The sequence below is a fragment of the Benincasa hispida genome, chromosome 2 (genome assembly GCF_027475165.1).
Source record: "Benincasa hispida cultivar pf3 chromosome 2, pf3_genome.v1.1, whole genome shotgun sequence".
Taxonomy (NCBI): domain Eukaryota; kingdom Viridiplantae; phylum Streptophyta; class Magnoliopsida; order Cucurbitales; family Cucurbitaceae; genus Benincasa; species Benincasa hispida.
In genome coordinates, this window is record NC_143479.1 from 53,422,545 (window position 1) to 53,446,437 (window position 23,893).

Genomic DNA, 23,893 nt, shown 5'->3' on the forward strand with positions numbered 1-23,893 from the left:
TTAGGAATTGTTATTCCGTTGTTTAGATATGTATGTCTCCATACCTAATTATATACTAGTAAAGTTATATATATATATATAGTTTAGATTCATGGTTATTTTTAAATATATGTTAGAAGATTTAACTTAGATGTTCGCAAATATTATAAACAATATATGAAATATACTAGTAAGATTGAAAACGAATATATATAAATCATAGTATATATTAAAAAAAAAAAAAAAAACAAACCGCCCTATATATCACAATATATATAGAAAAATCACCTTATATATCGAAAAAGATATATATATATATATATATATATATATATATATATATATATATATATATTACAGTATATAAAAAAAACCTACCCTATATGTCGAAAACGAAAAATTACTATACGACAATATATATGAAAAACGCCCATATGACAGTATATATATATATATAAACCACCCTATATATCACCGTCGACCATCATCATCCAAAACCCCACGCAAATGGTTCATCCTGTGTTGGATATGCTCGCTCCACGCCGAAAAAATAATCCCACATTGAATCCGCTTGCCTACATCAGAAAAATTATCCCACGTCGGAAAAAATGCCCTGCGTCAGATCTGCTCGCCAATGCCGGAAGATACGTCGGATATGCTTGCCTCGCGTCGGAAGATTCGCTCCATGCGTCAGATCTGAGGAAGAATGTGGCGACAACTGGTTAGTGGCCCAAACAGAGGGAGACGCTGGATCTTGGCAGGCGTGTCGTCAATGGTGGCAAGGTGGACGGAGGGAGAGAGGCGGCGATGGAAAGAGGGAGGCGACGACGGAAAGAGGGAGGTGACGACGAAAAGATGAGAGAGAAATTGAAGAAGATGAAGTGTGGGTTAGATATGACAAGATGAGAGAGAAAAATGAAATTATTAAAAAGAAATCATTAATGGAGTAGAGGTAGGATATGAAAAGTTTTTACTCTTTTGCATTTTTTATTTTCTTTTAATGCTTGAAGGGTTAAATATTAAAAAAACTACTTACTTTATTGAAAATATGAAGCTCACTATGACATTTATGAAATAATGGAGATATAAGTATAGTATTGGATTATAATTAAGGCTATATGTATAGAAACTCATCTGTAGAAGGATATACACCCTCCATTTGAAGCAACCATGGATTTTAAGAGTGTAAAATAAGGACATAAAGTATAAGAATGGGCCCTACACATCATTTTCTTTTGTCATAAATCATATTATTTCAAAACTCGCCATTTTTTTAATTGGGTATTCCGTTTTGGTCATCTACATACGTTTTTTTTTTTTTTTTAAATGAGAATCTGAATGGTCAAAGTTTTAGCTCATTGCAACTGTTTATTATTCTTTTTCTTTATTATGGGTTTTTTTTATTCTTTTCTCAGGTAGAGATCTCACAGGATGCCACTTGACTTAAAAAAATATATAATAATAATAAATAATAACTGAATTGATAGATTTTGAGAAATAGTGAAAAATAGTATGTTTAGGTTTTTGTCTTACAAAACTAACATGTTTTTTAGAAAACTCATAAAATAGTTTTTCTCAGTCCATCTTAGGCGAATTGACTATCGAGAATTAGTTAAAAAATCATTTTTTTTCAGCTTATTGATTGTTTTAGGCCTTCTCAGTATATCTCACCAGATTACATATCGAGATTTGTTTTGTTTTGTTTTGTTTGTAATCTTCCCAAATTTTGTACTATTTTCAAATTTTCTCCAAATTCGATTATGTTTACTAAATATTATATCAAATTATTACATAATTTTTCAAATCTTTAGCATAAATTATGTTTTCACAATTTTATGAATTTCCAAAATTCTAAATACGTTTTCCAATTATCAAGTTAGATTTTTCAAATTGATTCAACATTTTTAAATTTTGGGAAAGATCGGATTTTTTGAAAAATTGGGTAAGATTTGGGATATATATAGAATCTTGGTGTTAATCATGTCCGAGATTCCATCGAGAAAGCTCAAATATATACAATTTCGATGTTATTTTTCCCGATATTAGCACTGAGATGACATAATCTCATTGTATAATCTGGCGAGATATACCGAGAATGTCTCAAACAATCGATAAGTTGGAAAAAGTTGATTTTTCAACTAAAATCTCGTGGTTGATCTCGTTTGAGATGGAGAGAGAAAAACTATTTTTATGAATTTACAGAAAAAATGCTAATTCTATAAGGTAAAAACTTAAACGTGTTATTTCTGATAATTTTCCATAGATGTTTGTAGATAGATATGAAATATTTCATTTGGAATAAGTCTAAATAGGACATTAAAAAATATATAATATCTCTACTATATTAAAAGGGGTTATGTAGAGAAAATCATTACATGCTCCTTTTGCCCTTTCTTTTTTCATAAATTCTCATATTACCCTTTGTCGAGTGGTGATGACTTTTCGAGTATAGATGTATGTTTGAAAGACAGTAGAAATGACTTTCTAGTTTACAAAACAAATTTATATATTTAAAAAAAAAAAGTCTTAGGTCAAATAAAATTGATGTTGACAAAATACAACTCTCCAAGATAGAATACAATAGATGCCAATTGGATGAGAACATTAAAATAAAATTGTTACAATATCTAACTTTTAAAAGTTGATGGTAACTAAAATAAAATTATATAATATTGATTTATTATATGCTAAAATATCACTATTTAAATGAATAATTAGAAATACAAGATTTCATGTATTTCTTGACTAGTTTAGTTAAATGCAAGTAATGTTACGTTCACTTAGTCCATTAATTTTTATTTTTTAGTACAATTGAAGATAGAGACTAAGGAGTTTCAAACCACATAGCTCATGGTTATTAGAACACTCGTATATCAATTAAACTATACTCACTTTGTCATCAACTAGCTATTACCATTTGGTCGATAATCTTTTAACAAAATTATTTGTATCAATTTGCAGAAAGGTGTGTTAAAGGCCAAAATTTCCTGGAAAAAAAAAAGTAATTTACAAAAGTTAAAAAAAAAAAATCAGTGATTAAATTACGATTTAGTTCCTATGATTGGGAGAAAATTAGAATCTAATTCCTATTGTCTTAGAAGTTAGAATTTAGTCTCAAGAAATTATTTACAAGAATTTTATTAAAATATAAACTATAAGGGTCAAACTTTAACTTTCTCCGAATCAAAGAGATTAATTGAAGATTGACAAGAGGTAATAAACCTATAGTTTCGATTAATTGAAAGAGCCTTTTAACATTTGTTTTAAAACAATAATTAACCCTCTACATCCTCAACCCTCGTATAAACTAAAAAAAGCTTCATTGAACACTAGAATCAAGAATTTCCAATACTCTTTCCTTCATAATAGAAGCAGTTTAAAGTTTTAAAGTCGCCAAAAAGCTGGAAACAGCTGGTTCCAAACCAGAAGTTTTGAGAGTTCCCACCACCAACAATATTGACTTACCAAAATTCGCAATTCTAAGTTCCTCCAAGATTCTTTGACTGCCAAAGAACCACAGGACTTTTGTTGGGAAAACCGACTCACAGTACTGCAAGAACTGAAATTTCAGTTAGATCTCTCTTTGAGATAACCGCAAATTGAGATAACTGCGATTTTTTATTTTTACAGATGACCCACTCTCATCCCCTAAATGATTAATGACCCGCCCTTAAAAAACAAATGAAATTCAACCTTCTGCTTACATCAAAATGCACTACTATGTTTTATACAATATCGCATTAAGAATAGTCATGTCTAATGTAGCCATAGCAGGATGGTCAAGTTTATTGCAATCTTTATTTTTCTTATATTTTGTTGTGTTTTCGCCATGAACATTGTGATAAAGTGAAGAAAAATGAAGATTGCAATAGACATAGTCATCACATTAGAGCTACGATAGACATGGTTAATGCGATACTGTATAAAATCCAATAGTGCACTTTGACATAAGCAGAAAGTTAGAAAGTTGGATTTCATTTGTTTTTGGAGGGCAGGTCATTAATTATTTACGAGGCTGAAAATGGATCATCTGTATAAAAATAAATAAATAATTGTTTCCAAGGATGAGCGTGGCGTCTCACAGGGAGGTTTTAACTTCAGGGTTCATCCAAGCTGACACAAAAATCCCTTCAAAATAAATCCTGAAGGTCAAGGATATCAGCTAAGACGCCTGCTGCCGTGGTGTCATTACCAGCTCCAGCGCCTTGAATGACAAGAGGACGTTCGTTATAACATCGACTGTAAACCACCAGCTGCAATAACACGGTACGACTGATAGTCAATGTCCACATACATTTTATCTAAGAAAATGGGATAATTGAGTTTAACAATAAAGACTGACAGAAAAAGGGAAGGGTGTTTCTTTTCCTCCTTTCTTTGTGCATAATGCTTACACGATTTTTTTGTAGCTAGCATTGGTAATAAGCTTGTAAGTGCGGTTCTTATTCAACAATCAAAACCTTCATAGAAAGGCTTCCAATTCTTGTTAAACCATAGGCCAATGCGATGTACATCTTAACCTTCCATATTTATAGTATATTAGGAGGTAGAAGCCCGTATTTTATGTCTAACTCATTTCCCATGTCTATATAATGATCATTTAACTTAAAATATTAAACAAAAAGATTAATCAACTCATGGAAATTCTAGGGTGGGATGTGATCTTTATCATAAAATTATTATGTAACACATGCAATGTAACTTCAACTCATTTGGGTTTTTATTTATTTATTTTATTATTATTTTAATGTGGGAGGTGGGGGGAGGTACTTACCACATTATCACTCCCTTTTAATCTTCCCAATGGAGATTCTCTGGGAAACTCTTGAAGTCCAACTTCACACCTAACAAATATTTTTCCAAAAGATAGCATGGCCGCATGAATGTACTTCTCTACCACTATCAAAATATTACCCTTCAAATGCTCAGTTCAATAAATACAACAATCGTTGCAGAATATCAGTAAATTCTGACACGTCTATCAAACAATAGGACAAACGATGAGACATAGCCACAAAAGAGAGAGAGGAAGTATTTACTTCCTTGTAGTTTGCTCAGAAAATAAAAATGGAAGTAGTAAACATTTTTTAACCATGTAAGTATTAATATTACAGCTACATCTTGTTGCCTTTAAGTTAAGAAAGGGGGACAGGGCAAGCATCTGAGAGGAAACATGGTTGTAGTATTCCTCTTTTGCTCATAAATTTCCAAGGCTTTATAGGTGCAAAGTCTAAAAAAACATTTTTCATTTGTAAAATGTTGGTAGGATCAAATTCAGTTTTATTACCAAACTTTGAGTTTTTTTTTCCCTCATAGCAGCCGCCCCCCCCCCCCCCCCCCCCCCCCACACACACACACACACCACAAAAAAAAAAAAAAAAAATTTTACTGAATAATACCCTTCCAACTGTTAAAATCATGGAATCCAAAAAAGATTGAAAGAGGCACACTAATGTACAAAAAATCTGCTGTTTCTTTCATTCCAAATGCACCATAAGAGTGAACGAGCGGCACATCTCCATAAGATTTTACCTTAGCCACCATAGGCATCAAGGCCTTCAAGCATCCAATCATCTACTTTGTTAGGAAGGCAGCAAGTTTAAGAAGAGTAAGCAAAGAGATTATAGCTGGAATTAAGCTCGTCAAGTTGTCTCTCATTATTAAGCTTCCACTAACTCCGGCCCTCTGAAAGACTTTTGGCACAATCCAAACAACCAATACAAGCATCAGCGATAAACGTCAATAGTCTCGAGGCCAAATCTATTAGGGGAAGGTTTCTAACTCTGATTCAACCAACATATGAAGAACATGCGAATCTTTGGAGAAGGCTACTTGCATCCCTAAAAAGGGAGGCACTAGAGTGATAGTCAACAGCAACAACGAACTCATCCCTTCAAGGACTGTCACAGGCTGGTGCATTTTCATGGATTATCGGAAACTCAATGCGGCGACCAAGAAGGACCACTTCTCTTTTCCCTTCATCGACCAGATGCTTGACCGATTAGCTGGAAAGGACTTCTATTGTTTTCTAGATGGATACTCTGGTTACAATCAAATTCTTATCAACCCGGAAGATCAAGAGGAGATGACGTTCACATGCTCATTTGGAACATTCGCGTTCAGATGCATGCCTTTTAGATTGTGCAATGCACCAACAACATTCGAAAGATGCATGATGGCAATTTTTTCAGACTTCTTTGAACAGACCATTGAAGTTTTCATGGACGACTTCTAAGTTTTTGGGGACTTCTTTCAATCTTGTTTAGACAACCTAAAGGTCGTCCTTGCGCGATGCGAGGAAACGAATCTTGTGCTAAATTGGAAAAAATGTCACTTTATGGTGACTGAAGGTGTTGTTTTGGGCCACAAGGTGTCTAAGGCCGGATTGGAAATCGATGAAGCCAAAATTGATGTCATAGCTAAACTTCTTCCGCCTGCAAATGTGAAAGCATTATGAAGTTTTCTAGGACATGCAGGCTTCTACAGAAGGTTCGTAAAAGGATTTTCTCAGATTGCGCGTCCTTTGAGCGCACTATTAGAAATGAACCAACCCTATGTATTTAATGACGACTACCTCGACGCATTTGAAACATTGAAGTATGCGTTAACTACAACTCCGATACTAATAGCACTGGACTAGACGCAACCCTTCATTCTGATGTGTGACGCAAGCGAGGTTGCAGTTGAAACCATGTTGGGGCAAAAGAAAGGAAACTTGATACACCCCATCTCCTATGTGTCAAAGACTTTAAATGACTGTCAGGAGCATTACACAACTACTGAAAAGGAAGTGTTGGCTGTAGCGTTCGGAATTGAAAAATTTAGATCTTATATAGTTGGTGCGTCAACGACCATTTACGCAGATCACTTGGCCATTAAATTCCTGATGAGCAAGAAGGACGCAAAATCGAGGTTAATCAGATGGGTGCTGCTCTTGCAAGAATTTATATTGACATCAAGGACAGAAAAGAGACTGAAAATCAGGTGGCTGATCACCTGTCAAGATTAGAAAATCAAGAGATACAAGACCAACAAGATGAAATCAGAGATGCGTACGGAGATCATTTTTTAGGACAAGAACCGCTGCAAAGGTTCTCCAAAGTGGGTATTTCTGGCCCACCTTTTTCAAGGACGCAAGGGAGTATGTTCTCAAATGTAACCCTTGTCAACGCACAAGTAATATATCCTCAAGGGACACAATGCCTCTGAATAATATACTTGAAGTTAGTCGAATTATTTGATGTATGGGGCATCAATTTCATGGGACCTTTCACTATGTCCTATAGTCAACAATACATCTTGTTAGCAGTAGACTATGTATCAAAATGGGTTGAAGTTGTGGCTTGTGCCAAGAATGATACGGCAACTATTTCAAAGTTTCTCACCAAGAATATTTTCACACGCATTGGAACACCAAGGGCATTGGTGAGTGACGAAGGTACGCACTTTATTAAACGCATCATTTCAAAATTACTTGCTAAATACAATGTTAGGCACAAAATTGCTACTGCATATCACCCTTAAACCAACGGTCAAGCAGAAGTATCCAATCAGGAAATAAAGACGATATTGGAAAAGGTAGTCAACGCATCAAGGAAAGATTGGGCACAAAGGTTAGACGAACCACTTTGGGCCTACAGAACTGCCTAGAAAACTCTAATAGGTATGTCTCCATACTCTGGTATTTGGAAAAGCCTGTCACTTACCCTTGGAGCTGGAGTACAAAGCTTTTTGGGCAATGAAAAAGCTGAACTTGAACCTGGAAGCCGCGAGCGAACAACGAAAGCTTCAGCTCAATGAGCTTGATGAATGGCGGCTGAACGCATACGAATATAGCAAAATCTACAAGGAAAAGACTAAACGTTGGCATGACCAACGCATCAGTAAGAAAGAATTTGTTGTTGGGCAAAAAGTCTTATTATTCAACGCATCAGGAAAATTAAAATCTAGGTGGTCAGGATTGTTTATCATTAAAACAATCTTTCCACATGGAACTGTTGAGTTAACACGAGAGGATGACACAAATGCATTCAAAGTAAATGGGCAAAAGGTGAAGCCCTACTTTGAAAATATTCTTAGTGAGAAACTTTGAAACAGTCGCCGCATCATTCTTGGCACAAGCCACAACTTCAACTCATTTTGATACATAGTCTACTACTAGCAAGATGCATTGTTAACCACAGGACATAGGGAAAGGTCCCATGAAATCGATGTCCCATACATCAAATAATTCGACTTCAAGTATATTATTCAGAGGCATTGCGTTCCTTGAGGATATATTACCTGTGCGTTGACAAGGGTCATACTTGAGAACATACTCCCTTGCGTCCTTGAAGAGGGTGAGCCAAAAATACCCACTTTGGAGAACCTTTGCAGCGGTTTTTTGTCCTCCAAAATGACCTCCGGAAGGAGAATCATGGCACTCAGCTAGGATGCGTTGTGTCTCTCCTTCTGGAATGCACCGACGCATGATGGAGTCGGGACCTTATATTTGTAAAGAAACAGTTCATCCCAAAAATAGAATTTGTTGTCGTGTACAAGCCGTTTCTTCTGTTGAGAGTTGAAGTGCTCAGGGAATTGTTTGGTGGTCAAGTAATTAACAATGTCTGCGTACCACGGTTCCCTTCTTCAACTTTGAATAAACATTCATCAAGGAACGCATCTCTGATTTCATCTTGTTGGTCCTGTATCTCTTGATTTTCTAATCTCGACAGGTGATCAGCCACCTGATTTTCAGTCCCTTTTCTGTCCTTGATTTCAATATCAAATTCTTGCAAGAGCAGCACCCATCTGATTAACCTCGGTTTTGCGTCCTTTTTGCTCATCAGGAATTTCAATATCAACTTTGAATAAGGCCGAGTGATCTGTGTAAATGGTTGATGATGCACCAACTAGATAAGATCTAAATTTTTCAATTCCGAACACTACAGCCAGCATTTCCTTTTCAATAGTTGTGTAATGCTCCTGAGAGTCGTTTGAAGTTTTTGACGCATAGGAGATGGGGTGTATCAAGTTTCCTTTCTTTTGCCCCAACATGGTTCCAACTGCAACGTCGCTTGCGTCACACATCAGAATGAAGGGTTGCGTCTAGTCCGGTGCTATTAGTATCGGAGTTGTAGTTAAAGCATACTTCAATATTTCAAATGCGTCGAGGCAATCGTCATTAAATACATAGGGTTAGTTCACTTCTAATAGTGTGCTTAGAGGACGTGCAATCTGAGAAAACCCTTTTACGAACCTTTTGTAGAAGCATGCATGTCCTAGAAAACTTCGTAATGCTTTCACTTGTGCAGGTGGAGGAAGTTTAGCTATAACATCAATTTTGGCTTCATCGACTTCCAGTCCGGCCATAGACACCTTGTGGCCCAAAACAACACCTTCAGTCACCATAAAGTGACATTTTTCCCAATTTAGCACAAGATTCATTTTCTCGCATCGCGCAAGGACGGCCTCTAGGTTGTCTAAGCAAGATTGAAAGGAGTCCCCAAAAACTGAGAAGTCGTCCATGAAAACTTCAACGGTCTGTTCAAGGAAGTCTGAAAAAATTGCCATAATGCATCTTTCGAAAGTTCCTGGTGTGTTGCACAATTCGAAAGGCATGCGTCTAAACGCAAATGTTCCAAATGGGCATGTGAATGTAGTCTTCTCTTGATCTTCTGGGTCGATAAGAATTTGATTGTAACCAAAGTATCCATCTAGAAAACAATAGAAGTCCTTTCCAGCTAATTTTCTAATTCTCTTTGAAGGGCAGACTTCCTTTGCCCTTGACGTGCAAGCCTACACCTCTCTAATTCTCCTTCCATGGTTCTCGAGTCAGAGCTGGCCTCATGCATTGCACCTTCAGGTCCAGGTGCAGGACACTCTTCTTCATCACTACTTCACCTCAGGGTTGAAATTTAAGGTGGAAAATGCCCACTGTGCATTATTCTTTTCCGAAGCAGAGGAAGCCAGCTTGGTCTGGACTCTAGACTTTCGCATCAAAGCTTTGGTTGGTCTGGACCCCTCATTTGGTTGGAAGGGGTTAATACAGCACTAGGCACTTTGTGCTCAATTTTTTCTAACCATCATGGAAAAAACTTCTAAAACCTAGAACGAAGTTAAAAACATTTAAGTCAAGGTCAATAAGGGGAGGGTAAAAGAGGTTTGGGAGGGGGACCTTATGCCTACTTTTGCTTCAATTTGGTTCACGTTGGGCATTTTCAGTTACATAACCTCTTTTCTTTGACGTTTTCACCCAAAGAATATAGTCTGTGCTTTTTCTACTTGAAGAACTAGTAGGTGACAGGAACATCCAATAGACCCTTGATGCAGTCTCAGTGAAGAGTAAAAGAGACTTGTCCCTTCAATATTGAGCAATCCCAGCTCTGCTGACTGCTACCACTAAACTTTCTATCAAGGTTACGAGAAAGACAATTGTTTCTACTAATATCGAGATTCAGCTACAGTCCCAAACCATGGAGGTCAGCGACATACATCTTCTAGTGAGATATCTTAAGGTCTACTAATTCAATGAGACACAAATATAAATGTGATCTAAGACAAATTAATTTGTCCTTTCAACCACATAAAAATTCAACGGTCTTTTATTATTGATTGTTTTTTGTTTCCTTCTAGACGATCTAGCAATTTAGATGAGGATAAGCAATCATAGTTAAATAACATTTTTTGTCTATTCAAGGCAAAATAGAACATACAAAATACCTAATGACAAAATCAAACGTACAAATAATATACCTCAAGCTCGAGCATTCAACCACACAGGCATAACGTAATACATTTCCTCTTGAGGAAGCCTTGGTAACTCTCTCCTGAATGTCATTGTCTAGTGATAAAACTCCACTGTTTAAAAAGTCGTCAATAGGCATAACATCAGGCCCCATTTCTTTAGGAAACAAGCTTTCGACCTAAGGAGAATTACTATTAGGGCAGGATAATGGATGGGTATACAAGACAATCAAGTGCATATGTTTATTTCTACAAGAGACTTCAATATCTTATGAATTTTTTTTTATTGAACTTCAATGTCGTATGCTTGCGTATGCTCAAATAAATTTCTCATAGATACACATTGTGTATGTATTCCATAATTCAATACAGGATATTACTTCACGAGAATTCTAACCATAAAAGCATCAAAATTCTCTTAAGGAAGGAATAAAACTTCTAAAACTGACCTTAATATCACCCAAATTAATCTGCTGACCAAGAAGTCGAGCAAGGATCAGAGCCTGTTTATATATAAACATAAATAAGTGAGCACAACATAAAATGCTCTAGTCCAGTTCTAGAAACTATGCAGAGTTTATTTCACATCATGAACTGTTAGCAGATAAAGTTTATAGGACCATACTTTAAGATAATTTGCTCAAAGGTCTAAGATTTGACTAAATGACACCCAACACAACAGAGCACCAGGTTTCTGCCATTGTTAATCAAAGGACAAAAATAGTGATAATAAGGAAGAGTCACATTCAATCTCAAAATATTGGGAGTATAAGGATTAAGTAGAACTGTAGCCTAATTTGATGTTTTATAAGTATAGATACCATCAACATTGCCATAAAAATCAACACTACTTTCTTTTGGTGTAAAAATCAACACCCTTTTGCTCATTATGGATGACCTTTTTTTTCATTTCTAATTGGATTTCTTTCTTCTAATTCACTAATAAGGTGATTGGAGATTTTCCACGTTTATTTCATTAATCAATGAAATTGTTTCTTCTATTAAAAAAAACATTGCTATATCTAACACTTGATGCATAAATTTGATTTTGTGTATGTAACAAAGGAAAACATATTGTGAAACATTTTGATATGACATTAGAGAAGAGAGCCTCCTGTTTTGCACAAAATGAATGAAAGAAAAGGGAATATAAGGTTCCAGACTTTCAAGGTATCCAGAGCCCTCCACAGAAAGCCAGATAACTACCTCCATACTCGTGTTATACTACTTCTCTATATACTTCTAACACATTGCCTCTAGGGACCACATATTCCCTATAACAAAATATGAACTTCTGACACATAACTAATCCTCCCTCATTCATTTACTTTCCTTCATACAACCTGCTCTTCTCACAAGCGAGATGGCTTTTCTTCTCTGCCTGTTATATTTCCATTCACATCTCTATGGATTATCATGGACCAATATATAATTCCAGAGAAGTAAGGTATGAGATTATTTGAACTATAAGATTAAAAAAAGGGGGGGGGGGGGGGGGGGGGGGGCGGCAATAGAACTAATGCACTAAGCACAGACCCTTAATATCACAAATCATGCATTAAAAACAGACCTTTCTTGCAACATCCATACCACTGAGGTCATCACGTGGATCTGCAACAGTGACATTATATAAAACTCGTCAAGTATATTGAATTTTCTTATCATAGATATATAATGTATAACACTGTAACACGTGTTTGCACGTGTGTACATCTTTATGTACTTGAACATCACATCAGTTCCATCTAAAAGTACAAACCTAATGAGCTAGGCAAAGGACGGTAGGTTGAGTAAGTAGTAATCACTACCTAGCCAATACCAATATGGAGGGAATCATCCAAAGTAGAGTGCAAAAGAGGGACAGCAATTTTGCTTTTTATTTTTTTTATTTGTAATCAAGCTTGTATATATGCCCATTCCTAGGTAATTTCAAGTATTCATAAAATAAAAAAGTGAAGAGGTTAAATGTTCTCGTGACTATGAGTGATTCATCCAGAGGAAGGTTTATTGGCAATATCATCACCTGGCACTCAACCATGGTCCAGGAACTAAACAGAATGGAAAGACCACACAGGCGGTCATTAAATTTTGAAAAAGAATGATTCTGTATTTATCCTAACAGCAAGGATGATTTATTTATTTCATGCCGTGAATTAAAATGTAAAGAAACTACTTGAATTATTACTTTTTAAAATAAAGATAACTAATTGAAATGTTACTACAAACCTGGTTCTGTGTAACCTAGGCTTTTAGCAACTTTAACAACTTGGCTCAAAGGCTTTCCTTCTTCAACTTCGCTCATTATGTACCCAAGTGTACCTATAACAAACATACAGAATGCAAACATTAATATTGCCTGAATAAGAAAAATATGCGAAGGATTATGCTAAATACCACAAATCCTTGGAGAAACATAGAATTAGTGTATAAAAGAAATTGTGCATTGAAGAATTTGATACCACTCAAACTCCCAATGATGTGATGAACAGGATCTCCAGAAGATAGCATACGGATCAAAGAAACTATAACAGGAAGGCCAGCACCGACCTACCACAAGAAAACCAAGTATTATGAGGTTGCATAAATTACTTCCCATGTATATACTCATTGCACAATCAGGGAACATGGTAACATCATTCTAGCGTAAGTGAGAAGCAATTGCTATTTCTTTAAGAAAATAAATTTCGTCTGTCTTACATTCCTACTCAAAGCCCTAAACAAAATGAAGAACAAAAAGAGGCATACAAGCTTTTTGTTTCTAGAACAATAAAAATAAATGGAAAAATGTTTTACAAATTATTTTAGAAAGTAGTTTTCACTTAATATAGTGCAAAATAATACCAACTTTACCTTTACAAACCACCCAGCGATAAGCCATAAAAATAATTTTGAAAAAAGAAACAAATTGCTGTGTTGGGGGCTTGTTCTGTAGCATTTTTATATAATACAACTATAACTATTATTTAGAACTTTATTTGGTGGTTTGTAAATATTAAGGTTAATATGCAGCTTTTTTCATAGTTCAACGACGAGTGGGAGTGAGGGAATGCAAACATGTCAACTTTTAATTGATGACGTATGTCTTAACCAGTTGAGCAATGCTCATGTTAATTTATTATGCAACTATTCACATGTTTACGATGTTCCAAGGACAAAAAAACCATAAAGAATTGTTCCTCTAATTTTTTCTCTTTTCGATACGTTTATAGAGTGAAACAACATTCAAACGGTTTAAGTATAAAAAAGTAACTTTTTTAATATACAAAGAGAACAACTTTCGGTATTGTTGTTCTGAAGGTTCAAGTATAAAAAAGTAACTTTGTTGAATCATATCATGTGTATGTGTTGATCTTCCAATTAGCTACCAATCATATAGATACTTTACTCGTTAGGAATCTCAACTTACTAGAACATGTTATCATGCAAATTTTGGTAAAACGTACTACATTCCCCTGCAGGAACCTTGCAAGCCTGTCTATTACTTACAGTTGATTCGTGTCGAATACGACGTGGATGTGTAATCAGTTTGTTATAATCATCCTGCAACCAGAAAATAATAAATATTTTAAAACTTCAATTATTTAGGCTTTTCAGCCAATATCTAGAAACAATATACAAAGAATATGTAAAGCCCCCGTTTATTTACACATATAAGAGGAAGGGAAAAAAAGGAAAAGAGGAAGGAAATTCGGTTATGAAAAGAGTGGAGAGAGCAAATGCGGTTTCAGAAAGGGTAGTGGGAGAGGAATCCGGTTGAGAGGGGGACCACCAGCTGCAGGTTAAATATGGAAACCGGAAATCCAAGAGGGGTGTGCAGAAAAATAAGAAGAAGAGTCTTCATGGAGAGATTTCCCAGCTCTCTCGAACTACCGCTGGGTTTCTAAGGGTTCTTTGTTTGTTTTGTGAATTTCTTTTGCTTCTAGTGATCTGAGAACTTGAATTTCTTCTTACTTGTTATTGAACTTTGGTTTATTAATAGAAGACAACCTTGCCTCATTTATGGTTTTGTTTTTATTAGCTGTGATATTTTGTTCTGTGAGAGGTTAGTTCGTGGGATTGATTGAAGTTAGGATCGAGAGCCTTAACAAGTGGTATCAGAGCTGCAATCCTGGGGAAAACGCGAAGCATGACTCAGAAGCAAATAAAAGAGAGGCTGGAAACGACGGAGAAGGAAATAGCGGGCTTGAGGGAACTCTTGAGTGGGTCATGTAAGAATCTGGAGAAGTTAACGGAGGAAGTTCGTGAAAGCAATTCAGCTCGAAGGAAGGAAGAGACTATGCTTACCGAAGGTAGTACGATCAAGGCAAAAGGGAGACTGGATGATGCAGAGTCCTCCCACTCAGCAGGAGCTGTAGGCATGGATAAAGGTAAGTATAAAAGACTGGAAATACCTCTTTTCGTAGAGGAGAATCCGGAGTCCTAGGTGTATCGTGCAAAGCATTATTTTGAAATACATGAGCTAACTGATGCCGAGAAGGTTAAAGTGGCCATAATCAGCTTCGCCCCCGATGAGGTGGATTGGTTCCGGTGGAGCAACAACCGGAAGGCCATAACGACATGGGAAGAGCTGAAGAGAAGGTTGTTCGAGCATTACCGGAATGTGGGGGAAGGGAATCTAGGTGCTCGGCTGCTCAAAACCAAACAAGATGGGTCGTATTCTGATTATGTGAAGAAATTCGTTACTTATTCGGCGCCCTTGCCGGAATTATTGAAAATGTGTTGAGAGACGCCTTCATGAATGGGCTGGAGATGGCATTGCAAGCAGAGGTGATCAACCGCAACCCTAAAACACTAGACGATTGTATGTGTGAAGCCCAACTGGTAAACGATAGAAACTTAGCCCTGAAACTAGCACTAAGGGATTTGGGGATTGGTGGGCTTAACAATCGGGAGGCCCAACAAGGGAAAAAGGTGTATGTGGAAAAAGTCCAAACCAAGGGACATGAGATATTACACATGAAGCAGGTTGCGATACCAGTCAAACATTTTCCCGCGAAGAAGGATGCTCCCCTAAAAAGGCTATCGGATTCGGAGTTCAGGGATCGACTCGACAAAGGACTATGCTTCAGGTGTAATGAGAAATATACGCCTAGCCATTATTGTAAGGTCAGGGAAAACAGACAACTCATGCTCTTCATAGCCAACAAGGAGGAGGACCCGGTGGTGGAAGAAGTTGAGGAAAAGGAGGAGAATCTGGAATTGAAAAACACAGAAGTGAGGGAGAAAGCAGAGCTGGCATTGAACTCTTTACTTGGGTTTTCAGCAAAAGGAACCATGAAACTTAAGGGCGAGATTAAGGGGAAAGAAGTATTGGTACTCATCGATTCGAGAGCAACGCACAACTTCATCCATCAAGACACTGTGAGGGAGCTAAAGATTCCATTAGAACACCACACGAAGTTTGGAGTAGTGATTGGTAATGGAAGCGAAATCGAAGGAAAAGGGGTTTGCATAAACGTAGAACTCAATTTGCCAAGGCTGTTGGTGAGAGCGGATTTCTTGGTGATGGAGCTTGGTCGAATGAATATGGTGTTGGGGATGCCGTGGCTTTGCACCACGGGTTTCATGGGGATCCATTGGCCATTGTTGACTATGGACTTTTGGGCGTGAGAATCACACATAACGTTGCGAGGAGACCCTTCACTAACAAAAGCGGAAGTGTCTTTTAAGACTTTGAGTAAACAATGGGAGGAGGATGACTTGGGGTTCCTGGTTGATTTCCAACATTTAGAGTTTGAGCAAGAAGAAGAGACCGAAACTAGCAATGAAACAGAAGCTCCTAATCAGCTACTAGTGATGATTTCGGTTCTCTTGGAACAAAACCAAGATGTTTTTACCCTGCCAGCATCACTCCCTCCAAAAAGGGCAGTAGACCATCGCATCCTCATCAAAGAAGGACATGACCCCATCAATGTCAGGCCCTACAAATATGGCCACGCGCAGAAGAAAGAAATAGAGAAGCTGGTACAAGAGATGTTGCAAGCAAGTTTTATACGTCCAACAGGAGTCCATACTCAAGTCCGATACTACTGGTTAAGAAGAAGGATGGAGGATGGCGATTTTGCGTTGACTACAGGAAGCTTAACCAAGCCATTGTGGTTGATAAGTTCCCAATTCCCGTTATTGAAGAACTACTCGATGAGTTACATGGTGCAACAGTCTTCTCCAAACTTGACCTCAAATCCGGGTACCACCAAATCAGAATGAGGGATGGGGACGTCGAGAAGACAGCTTTTCGCACTCATGAAGGTCACTACGAATTCCTAGTGATGCCATTTGGTCTCACCAACGCCCCAACCACTTTTCAATCACTCAAGAACTAGGTTTTTCGACCCTTCTTACGCCGGTTTATCCTTGTGTTTTTTGATGATATTCTGGTTTACAGCCCTGACTTGTCGACCCACGAGACACATGTGGGAGTGGTGTTCAATGTGCTGAGGGATAATCAGTTGTATGCCAACCAAAAGAAGTGTGCGTTTTCTGCCAAGAACGCATACAGTACTTAGGACATTGGATTTCTTCACAAAGTGTTGAGGTGGATGGTGAGAAGATACAAGCCATGGTGAATTGGCCTCGCCCGATGGATGCAACAGAGCTACGTGGATTTTTGGGATTGACAGGGTATTACCGTAGGTTTGTGAAGGGCTACAGACGAGAGTTGCTCCCTTTACGAGGTTACTCCAAAAGAACGGATTTAATTGGGATGAGGAGGCGTCACGGGCATTCGAAGATTTAAAAAAGCAAATGATATCATGCCCGGTATTAGCATTACTCGACTTCAGTAAGCCTTTCATTATTGAGACCGATGCGCCAGGAACCAAATTAGGAGCAGTATTATCGCAGGGGGATAAACCAATAGCGTATTTTAGCCAAAAACTCTCTCCACGAGCACAAGCTAAGCCGATATACGAAAGGGAATTGATGGCTGGCTGTGGTATTAGCAATACAAAAATGGAGGCATTATCTATTGGGAGGCAAATTCACTGTCATCTCGGATCAGAAGGCTCTGAAATTTCTGATCGAACAAAGAGAAGTACAGCCTCAATTCCAGCGTTGGCTCACCAAGCTCCTAGGATATGACTTCGAAATCCTATATCAACCAGGGTTATTGAATAAAGCAGCGGATGCTCTCTCCCACGTGCAGCCAATAACAGAATTACAAAGCATGATGCCATCGACAGTAGTAGATGTGGATCTCATTCTTAAGGAAGTCGAGGCAGATGAAGAACTTCAACGGATCATTGCCATATTAAAAGAGAATCCGGAAGGTAAGCCTAAGTATCAGTGGAAGAATAACATGCTATGGTACAAAGGAAGGCTGGTGTTACCACGTAACTCATCTTTAATTCTAGCCCTATTACATACCTTCCATGATTCAGTACTAGGAGGTCACTCAGGATTTTTGAGGACTTACAAGCGAATGAACGGGGAATTACATTGGCCGGGGATGAAGACAGACATACAAAATATGTGGAAAGATGCGAAATATGCCAAAGAAACGAGACTGAGTCCTTGTCGCCTGCAGGGTTGTTACAGCCACTTCTAATCCCAAAGTTGACAATGGAAGAATGGACAATGGATTTCATAGAAGGGCTATCGAGAGCAGGGGGATTTGATTCCATTCTTGTAGTTGTAGACCATCTGAGCAAATATGGACACTTCATTCCCTTGAAGCATCCTTTTACAGCTAAGCAAGTAGCAGATTCCTTTATACAAGGGGTAGTTAAACATCATGGCATCCTTAAATCAATCACTACAGACAGAGACAAGATTTTCCTAAGTAATTTCTGAAGAGAAATGTTCACCTCATTGGGGACTCAACTGAAAAGGAGCACCACATTTCACCCCCAAACGGACGGCCAAACCGAGAGAGTCAACCGGTGCCCCGAGACCTATTTGAGATGCTTCTGCAATGAACCCTCGCGTTGGAATAAGTGGTTGGCCTGGGCTGAGTTGTGGTACAATACTATCTTCCATCAATCTATTTGAACCACCCCATTTCAAGCTGTGTATGGACGTCCTCCCCCGCCACTTGTGCACTATGGAGATTGAAAATCAACCAATGACAGCGTAGAAAGACAATTGAAAGACCGAGATTTAGCCTTGAACGCCCTCAAAGAAAATTTGGCGATAGCATAGAATCGGAAGAAGAAACAAGCGAATTTACACCGAAGGGAGTTGCGGTTCGAAATAAGGGATGAGGTGTTCCTCAAGTTAAAACCATATAGACAACGAACCTTAGCAAAGAGGAGAAGTGAGAAGTTGTCTCCTAAGTTCTATGGGCCCTACCAAGTAGCAAAAAAAGTTGGGGAAGTTGCTTACCGATTGAACCTACCACCCGAGGTAGCCATTCATAATGTTTTCCATGTGTCCCAACTCAAGAAGAAGCTAGGCAAAACTCAGCTAGTACAACACATTCCTCCCATCCTGTCAGAGGAGTTCGAACTACAAGTGAGTCCTGAATTGGTGCTAGGAGTAAGGTGGAATGGAGAAACGGCTGCTCAAGAATGGTTAGTAAAATAGAAGAATCTCCCTGAAAGTGAAGCCACATGGGAGGCTGCACCAGCAATGAAACAACAATTCCCTACATTTCACCTTGAGGACAAGGTGTGTTTCGAGAGGAGCGGTATTGTAAAGCCCCCGATTATTTACACATATAAGAGGAAGGGCAAAAAGGGAAAAGAGGAAGGAAATTCGGTTATGAAAAGTGTGGAGAGAGCAAATGCGGTTTCAGAAAGAGTGGTGGGAGAGGAATTCGGTTGAGAAGGGGACCACCAGCTGCAGGTTAAATATGGAAACCGGAAATCCAAGAGGGGTGTGCAGAAAAATAAGAAGAAGAGTCTTCATGGAGAGATTTCCCAGCTCTCTTGAACTACGCTGAGTTTCTAAAGGTTCTTTGTTTGTTTTGTGAATTTCTTTTGTTTCTAATGATCTGAGAACTTGAATTTCTTCTTACTTGTTATTGAACGTTGGTTTATTAATAGAAGACATCATTGCCTCATTTGTGATTTTGTTTTTATTAGTTGTGATATTTTGTACTGTGAGAGGTTAGTTCGTGGGATTGATTGAAGTTAGGATCGAGAGCCTTAACAGAATAGTTCCTAGATGTTTCTCCATAAATCATCAAGATCATGATGATAATGATAGTGGATGTAAACACATATACCTTGCAAATGGCTCTGTGACCTGACACGTTAGTTCCTTGTGGTTCCTGACTCCTCAAAATCTCCAAATTCAATGTTTGTAAAATTCTAAAGAGTAGACTAAACTGCATGATATTTGGTAGTCAAGGAACTTGAGAGACCTTTTCCGCATTTCAAGAAAATAATTTCAAGAGAATGGCAATGAAATCAATCGATACCAAAGACTTAAATGAAGAAAAAGCATGCACGTAGCCTAGGGATTTCGATTGACCAAAATCAAATATTGTAGTTGCATTGCATTTATTGAAGACATAAGAGTGTATTACAATTGTAGAAGTTAAAGGCTTCTTATTTGCCAAGACAATGCAACAACCCAAGTCAACCACTTGCTTTAACATATTAACAGTGTCAGAACTGGCAGAGCAATCAACACAGGCCAGACCTACAACAAAAGATGAAGAACAAAGTTGAAATAAGTAAAAATAAATCGATACATGAGTATGAGAGTGGAACTAGCATTCAAATGGTGTGAGGTACATAGTATGATGGGAAGCTCAAGGCTCCAGATTGTACTCAAACTAAAATGTTTAGCAGATCAAAGTTTATATAAACCACAAACCTGTCGCTTTACCAAGAAGAGTCGCAATATCAATAACTTTTTTAGTTGCTTCCGTGTTGAAAAATAGTTTGCTCTCACCTGCCAAAAGATATCATATTGGAACACATAGATTGATGATGATTGAAAATAATATAAGAAATCTTGCCCAGTATGCCCCATTTTCAATTCTACGAAGCCTAGATCAATAACTGCCCATGGGTCCTCCGTTCAAGCACCTAGACGTGGTGGGAATGTGCTCTATAATGCCATCTTTGAGAAGTTTGACTTGAAAGGCACTGAAGAGTTTTTCATATTTCCAGGAAAGGATAGATTTGAGAGATTGCTTGTTATACAGCTTTCCTTTGGAAATTTTTATCTAGAAATCTTTATGATAATATTTTTTTAGAGTAAAAACAAAATTCTTTTGTGATTAATGGTAATGTTAGGAATTTTAATTATTTTGGTTATATTGGTTTTTTTTTAACTAGATAGGACGCTTTTCATTAGAAAATGAAAAGACTAACGCTAAAGGATACAAAACTCCAAATCCAACAGGAACACAAGGTAACAAAACAAAATCAAATACCACCACTAACTGAGAACATAAAGAAAAAATATGAAGGATAAAAAGAAGATCATAACCAAGAAAACTAGTCCAAACACTAAGGGGACATTTAGGACCAGGACTATCTAAGACTATAATAACCACCTCTTGCTATAGTAAATACTATTTTGTAGTCCCCAATTAGTTATAGTCAACACTGTTTCAAAATCCCCATTTGCTACTAATTGCTATAGTTTTTACTATTTTACATTCATCATTGTTTATTATTCGCTACAATATTTACTAATTTCCTTCTCAAACTAAAATAGTTTACACCTCAAATACATACTATTTTAACCCAAATTAAAATAATCTACACCCCAAACACAAACTATTATAATCTATCTATAATAACCTAGGATTATAATAACTAACTCCTTGCCTCAAACGCCTCCTAAATGGGAAAAATGAGCGTGTTCCAGTTTTTTTTAAATATCCTCAATGGAGAATTCTTTTAGCGATATTGGTTGATTATCTTTTTTATACTTTTCACGGTTTATTAATAAATCTTTGTTTCCTATCAAAGCTATATATATTTATTTATGGATAGAAGAAAAGGGAAAAGAAGGAAACCTTAAAGGAGAGCATGGAATAGTGACAGCCTGCAAGAAATAAGCAAGCTAAAAAAAGCTATGCAACCCCCAAACCAAATTAAGAATACCCCAAGATCACAGTATCATATCATAGTTCATTTATACTAGAGGCCTACATATATGTGTATCTATCTATATATATATATATGAGATGTATGATAACTTGAAGTAACATCGGCGACTTATATGTTCTTTTGTTCATCGCTTTCACTACTAGATTAAGAAGATGAGGAATTACCAAAATTACTAAGATTGGATAAAGAGCCACCACCCAACTTGACATGGCAAATTTCCGATAAAATCTTGTCATTTAACTCGGTTGTGAGCACATCAGAGGCAACAACCAGTGATCTACTATCACATACTCCTATAACTCGCAAGTGGACTCCCTGTCAAGCAAATCTGTCAACATTCTCTGAAGGTTGAGTATAAAGGATGAAGCAATCATGAATTATTTACCTCAAAATTGAAGGAGAAACATAACTAAAATATAAGTACCAACTCTAACTGCCGACATGTTTGGCTCAATGAAAGACATGCTCCTTTACTGCTAGGTGTCCCAAATTTGAATCTAAATACCATTTTTTTTCCAAATCCAGGTCATGTAATAACTCGTGAACCCAGCTTTTAAGTGAAGAATGATTCATATGTTTAGAGGGTGTCTCCATCAACTTCAAAGAGCATTATCGAAGAGGTATTTTATTCTACAACTTCAAGTTCAAGGTCAGCTTTCTAAAGCTGGCAAGAATGCCTTTAAAACAAGATTGAAGTAAGGTTGTATTGCTACTAGAGCCATTTGATGAATGTGAGATTCACAGTATAGTGAAGTAGTGAATGAAAAATCATCTAGAATATGAATCATATAGCATAAGGATTTCATTTTAGAAGTGAAAGAGGACAGACCTTAATATCAATCTTAATGAAATTAAAATCACTCATTTAACAGGGCATGTGAAAAGGGATAAATGAAAAGTGGAAACTTCACTCAGTGCCTTCAACTACTCGTCAAGTTATAGCAAAGTGAGAACCAACGACCAGCGACCTACAACTAGCGATGGCGATATTGCATCATCTCCCTTGATATATAAAAGATTCTTTTAAAGAAAAAATTAAAATGGATTTCAGGCTCCCTACGATATTGAAACTCTATCAAGCTTAAGACTAAACTAACTAACTTTCAAACTTCCAAAGATGTTCAAACGGTGTCCAACACCTCTTATCTTTCTAAGTAAGCTCCTCCAACTACGCACAATCCTCGAGCATCATCATCTCGAGTCTTACGTCGGCTAACAATTTTCATTTTTCAAGCAAGCATCGGGAAACATTTTATGCACGTAACAATTAGAATCTTCAGCTTACAATCCTAGGAGAACAATAATGCAATGTATCGTGAAGGAATCATGCCGTTGATGACGAAGCTCAAAACTCCAAATATACTTGAGGTCAAAAGATATGGATATAGCTCTAAACATTACTGAAAGCTATATATTTCGAAAGAACGTGGAAAGCAGGCAGAAAAGAGAGGAGGAGAAATGCCTGTTTAGCGTGAAGTGGTCGGCAGGATACAATGTGGTGGAGGAGCTGACGGCCAACACCGCCGCAGCCGATCAGAATCACAGGAATGATCTTCATCCTCTTTTAAATGGATGCCTAATTTGCTCTAATTTTTTAAGATTTTTTTTCCCCTGATGAGCTTCAAACCTTGTTTGCCCTTCTCCGAGCTGATCGTGACCACTGTTGTCGTCAGTAGTGCCGCCTGAAGGTTAAGCTACTTGTTGCGAGTGATATGAAAAATATGAATTTCCACACGAGATTTAGAAGGCAATTATAGTCTCAGTTATAGTAAACCGACACAAAAGTAAATATAGCAAAATTTAGATATAATTTTTACGATTTATTTAAGATAAAATATATTACTAATAGTAGTCTATTAAGAATTAGTTATATTTGGGATTAAGTTCAAGAATAATGTGAATTTTAAAAGTAATAACAAAAATAGGTAAAAGAAATTTCAAAAGTAGGGTTGAAGGTAAAAGTATTGACAAAAAATATATTAGTTTTTGGTGGGTGAAAAAATTGTGTACCTGGTACATGATTATGGTTTTATCACACGACGGAGAACTTGGTCAAAGGACTAAACTTGTGGACCTGTCCACCATTTTAATATATATTTTTTTCGTTTTGATTGTCTTTTTTTAAAATTTTTAACTAACAATTTTCTTTCTTGTTTTGTTCTTGATCTTTTATATCG

At 37.1% G+C, this 23,893-nt stretch overlaps 1 protein-coding gene across 9 annotated transcripts; it reads right to left on the reverse strand.

The window, feature by feature from the left end:
- Nucleotides 1-3,193: 3,193 nt before the first annotated feature.
- Nucleotides 3,194-23,474, reverse strand: LOC120071359 (Glyceraldehyde-3-phosphate dehydrogenase-like family protein). 9 transcript variants are annotated; one of them, XM_090311249.1, is made up of 14 exons: nt 23,179-23,451; nt 21,881-22,031; nt 20,467-20,544; nt 20,174-20,289; nt 19,871-19,972; nt 14,191-14,244; nt 13,164-13,251; nt 12,931-13,023; nt 12,275-12,315; nt 11,154-11,207; nt 10,714-10,883; nt 4,754-4,823; nt 4,062-4,232; nt 3,194-3,538 (listed from the first exon to the last, which is right to left on the reverse strand). In XM_090311249.1, the coding sequence occupies exons 1-13, from the start codon at nt 23,272-23,274 to the stop codon at nt 4,110-4,112; spliced, it is 1,236 nt and encodes a 411-aa protein (XP_090167375.1). In that variant the 5' UTR covers nt 23,275-23,451; the 3' UTR covers nt 3,194-3,538; nt 4,062-4,109. The 9 variants fall into 9 exon arrangements, 5 of the variants coding, with proteins under 5 accessions (XP_090167375.1, XP_038879521.1, XP_038879524.1 ...); XM_039023593.2 differs by having other exon boundaries at nt 3,194-3,529; nt 23,179-23,443; XR_016527896.1 differs by lacking the exon at nt 19,871-19,972 and having other exon boundaries at nt 3,194-3,529; nt 4,754-4,878; nt 23,179-23,474.
- Nucleotides 23,475-23,893: the final 419 nt, after the last annotated feature.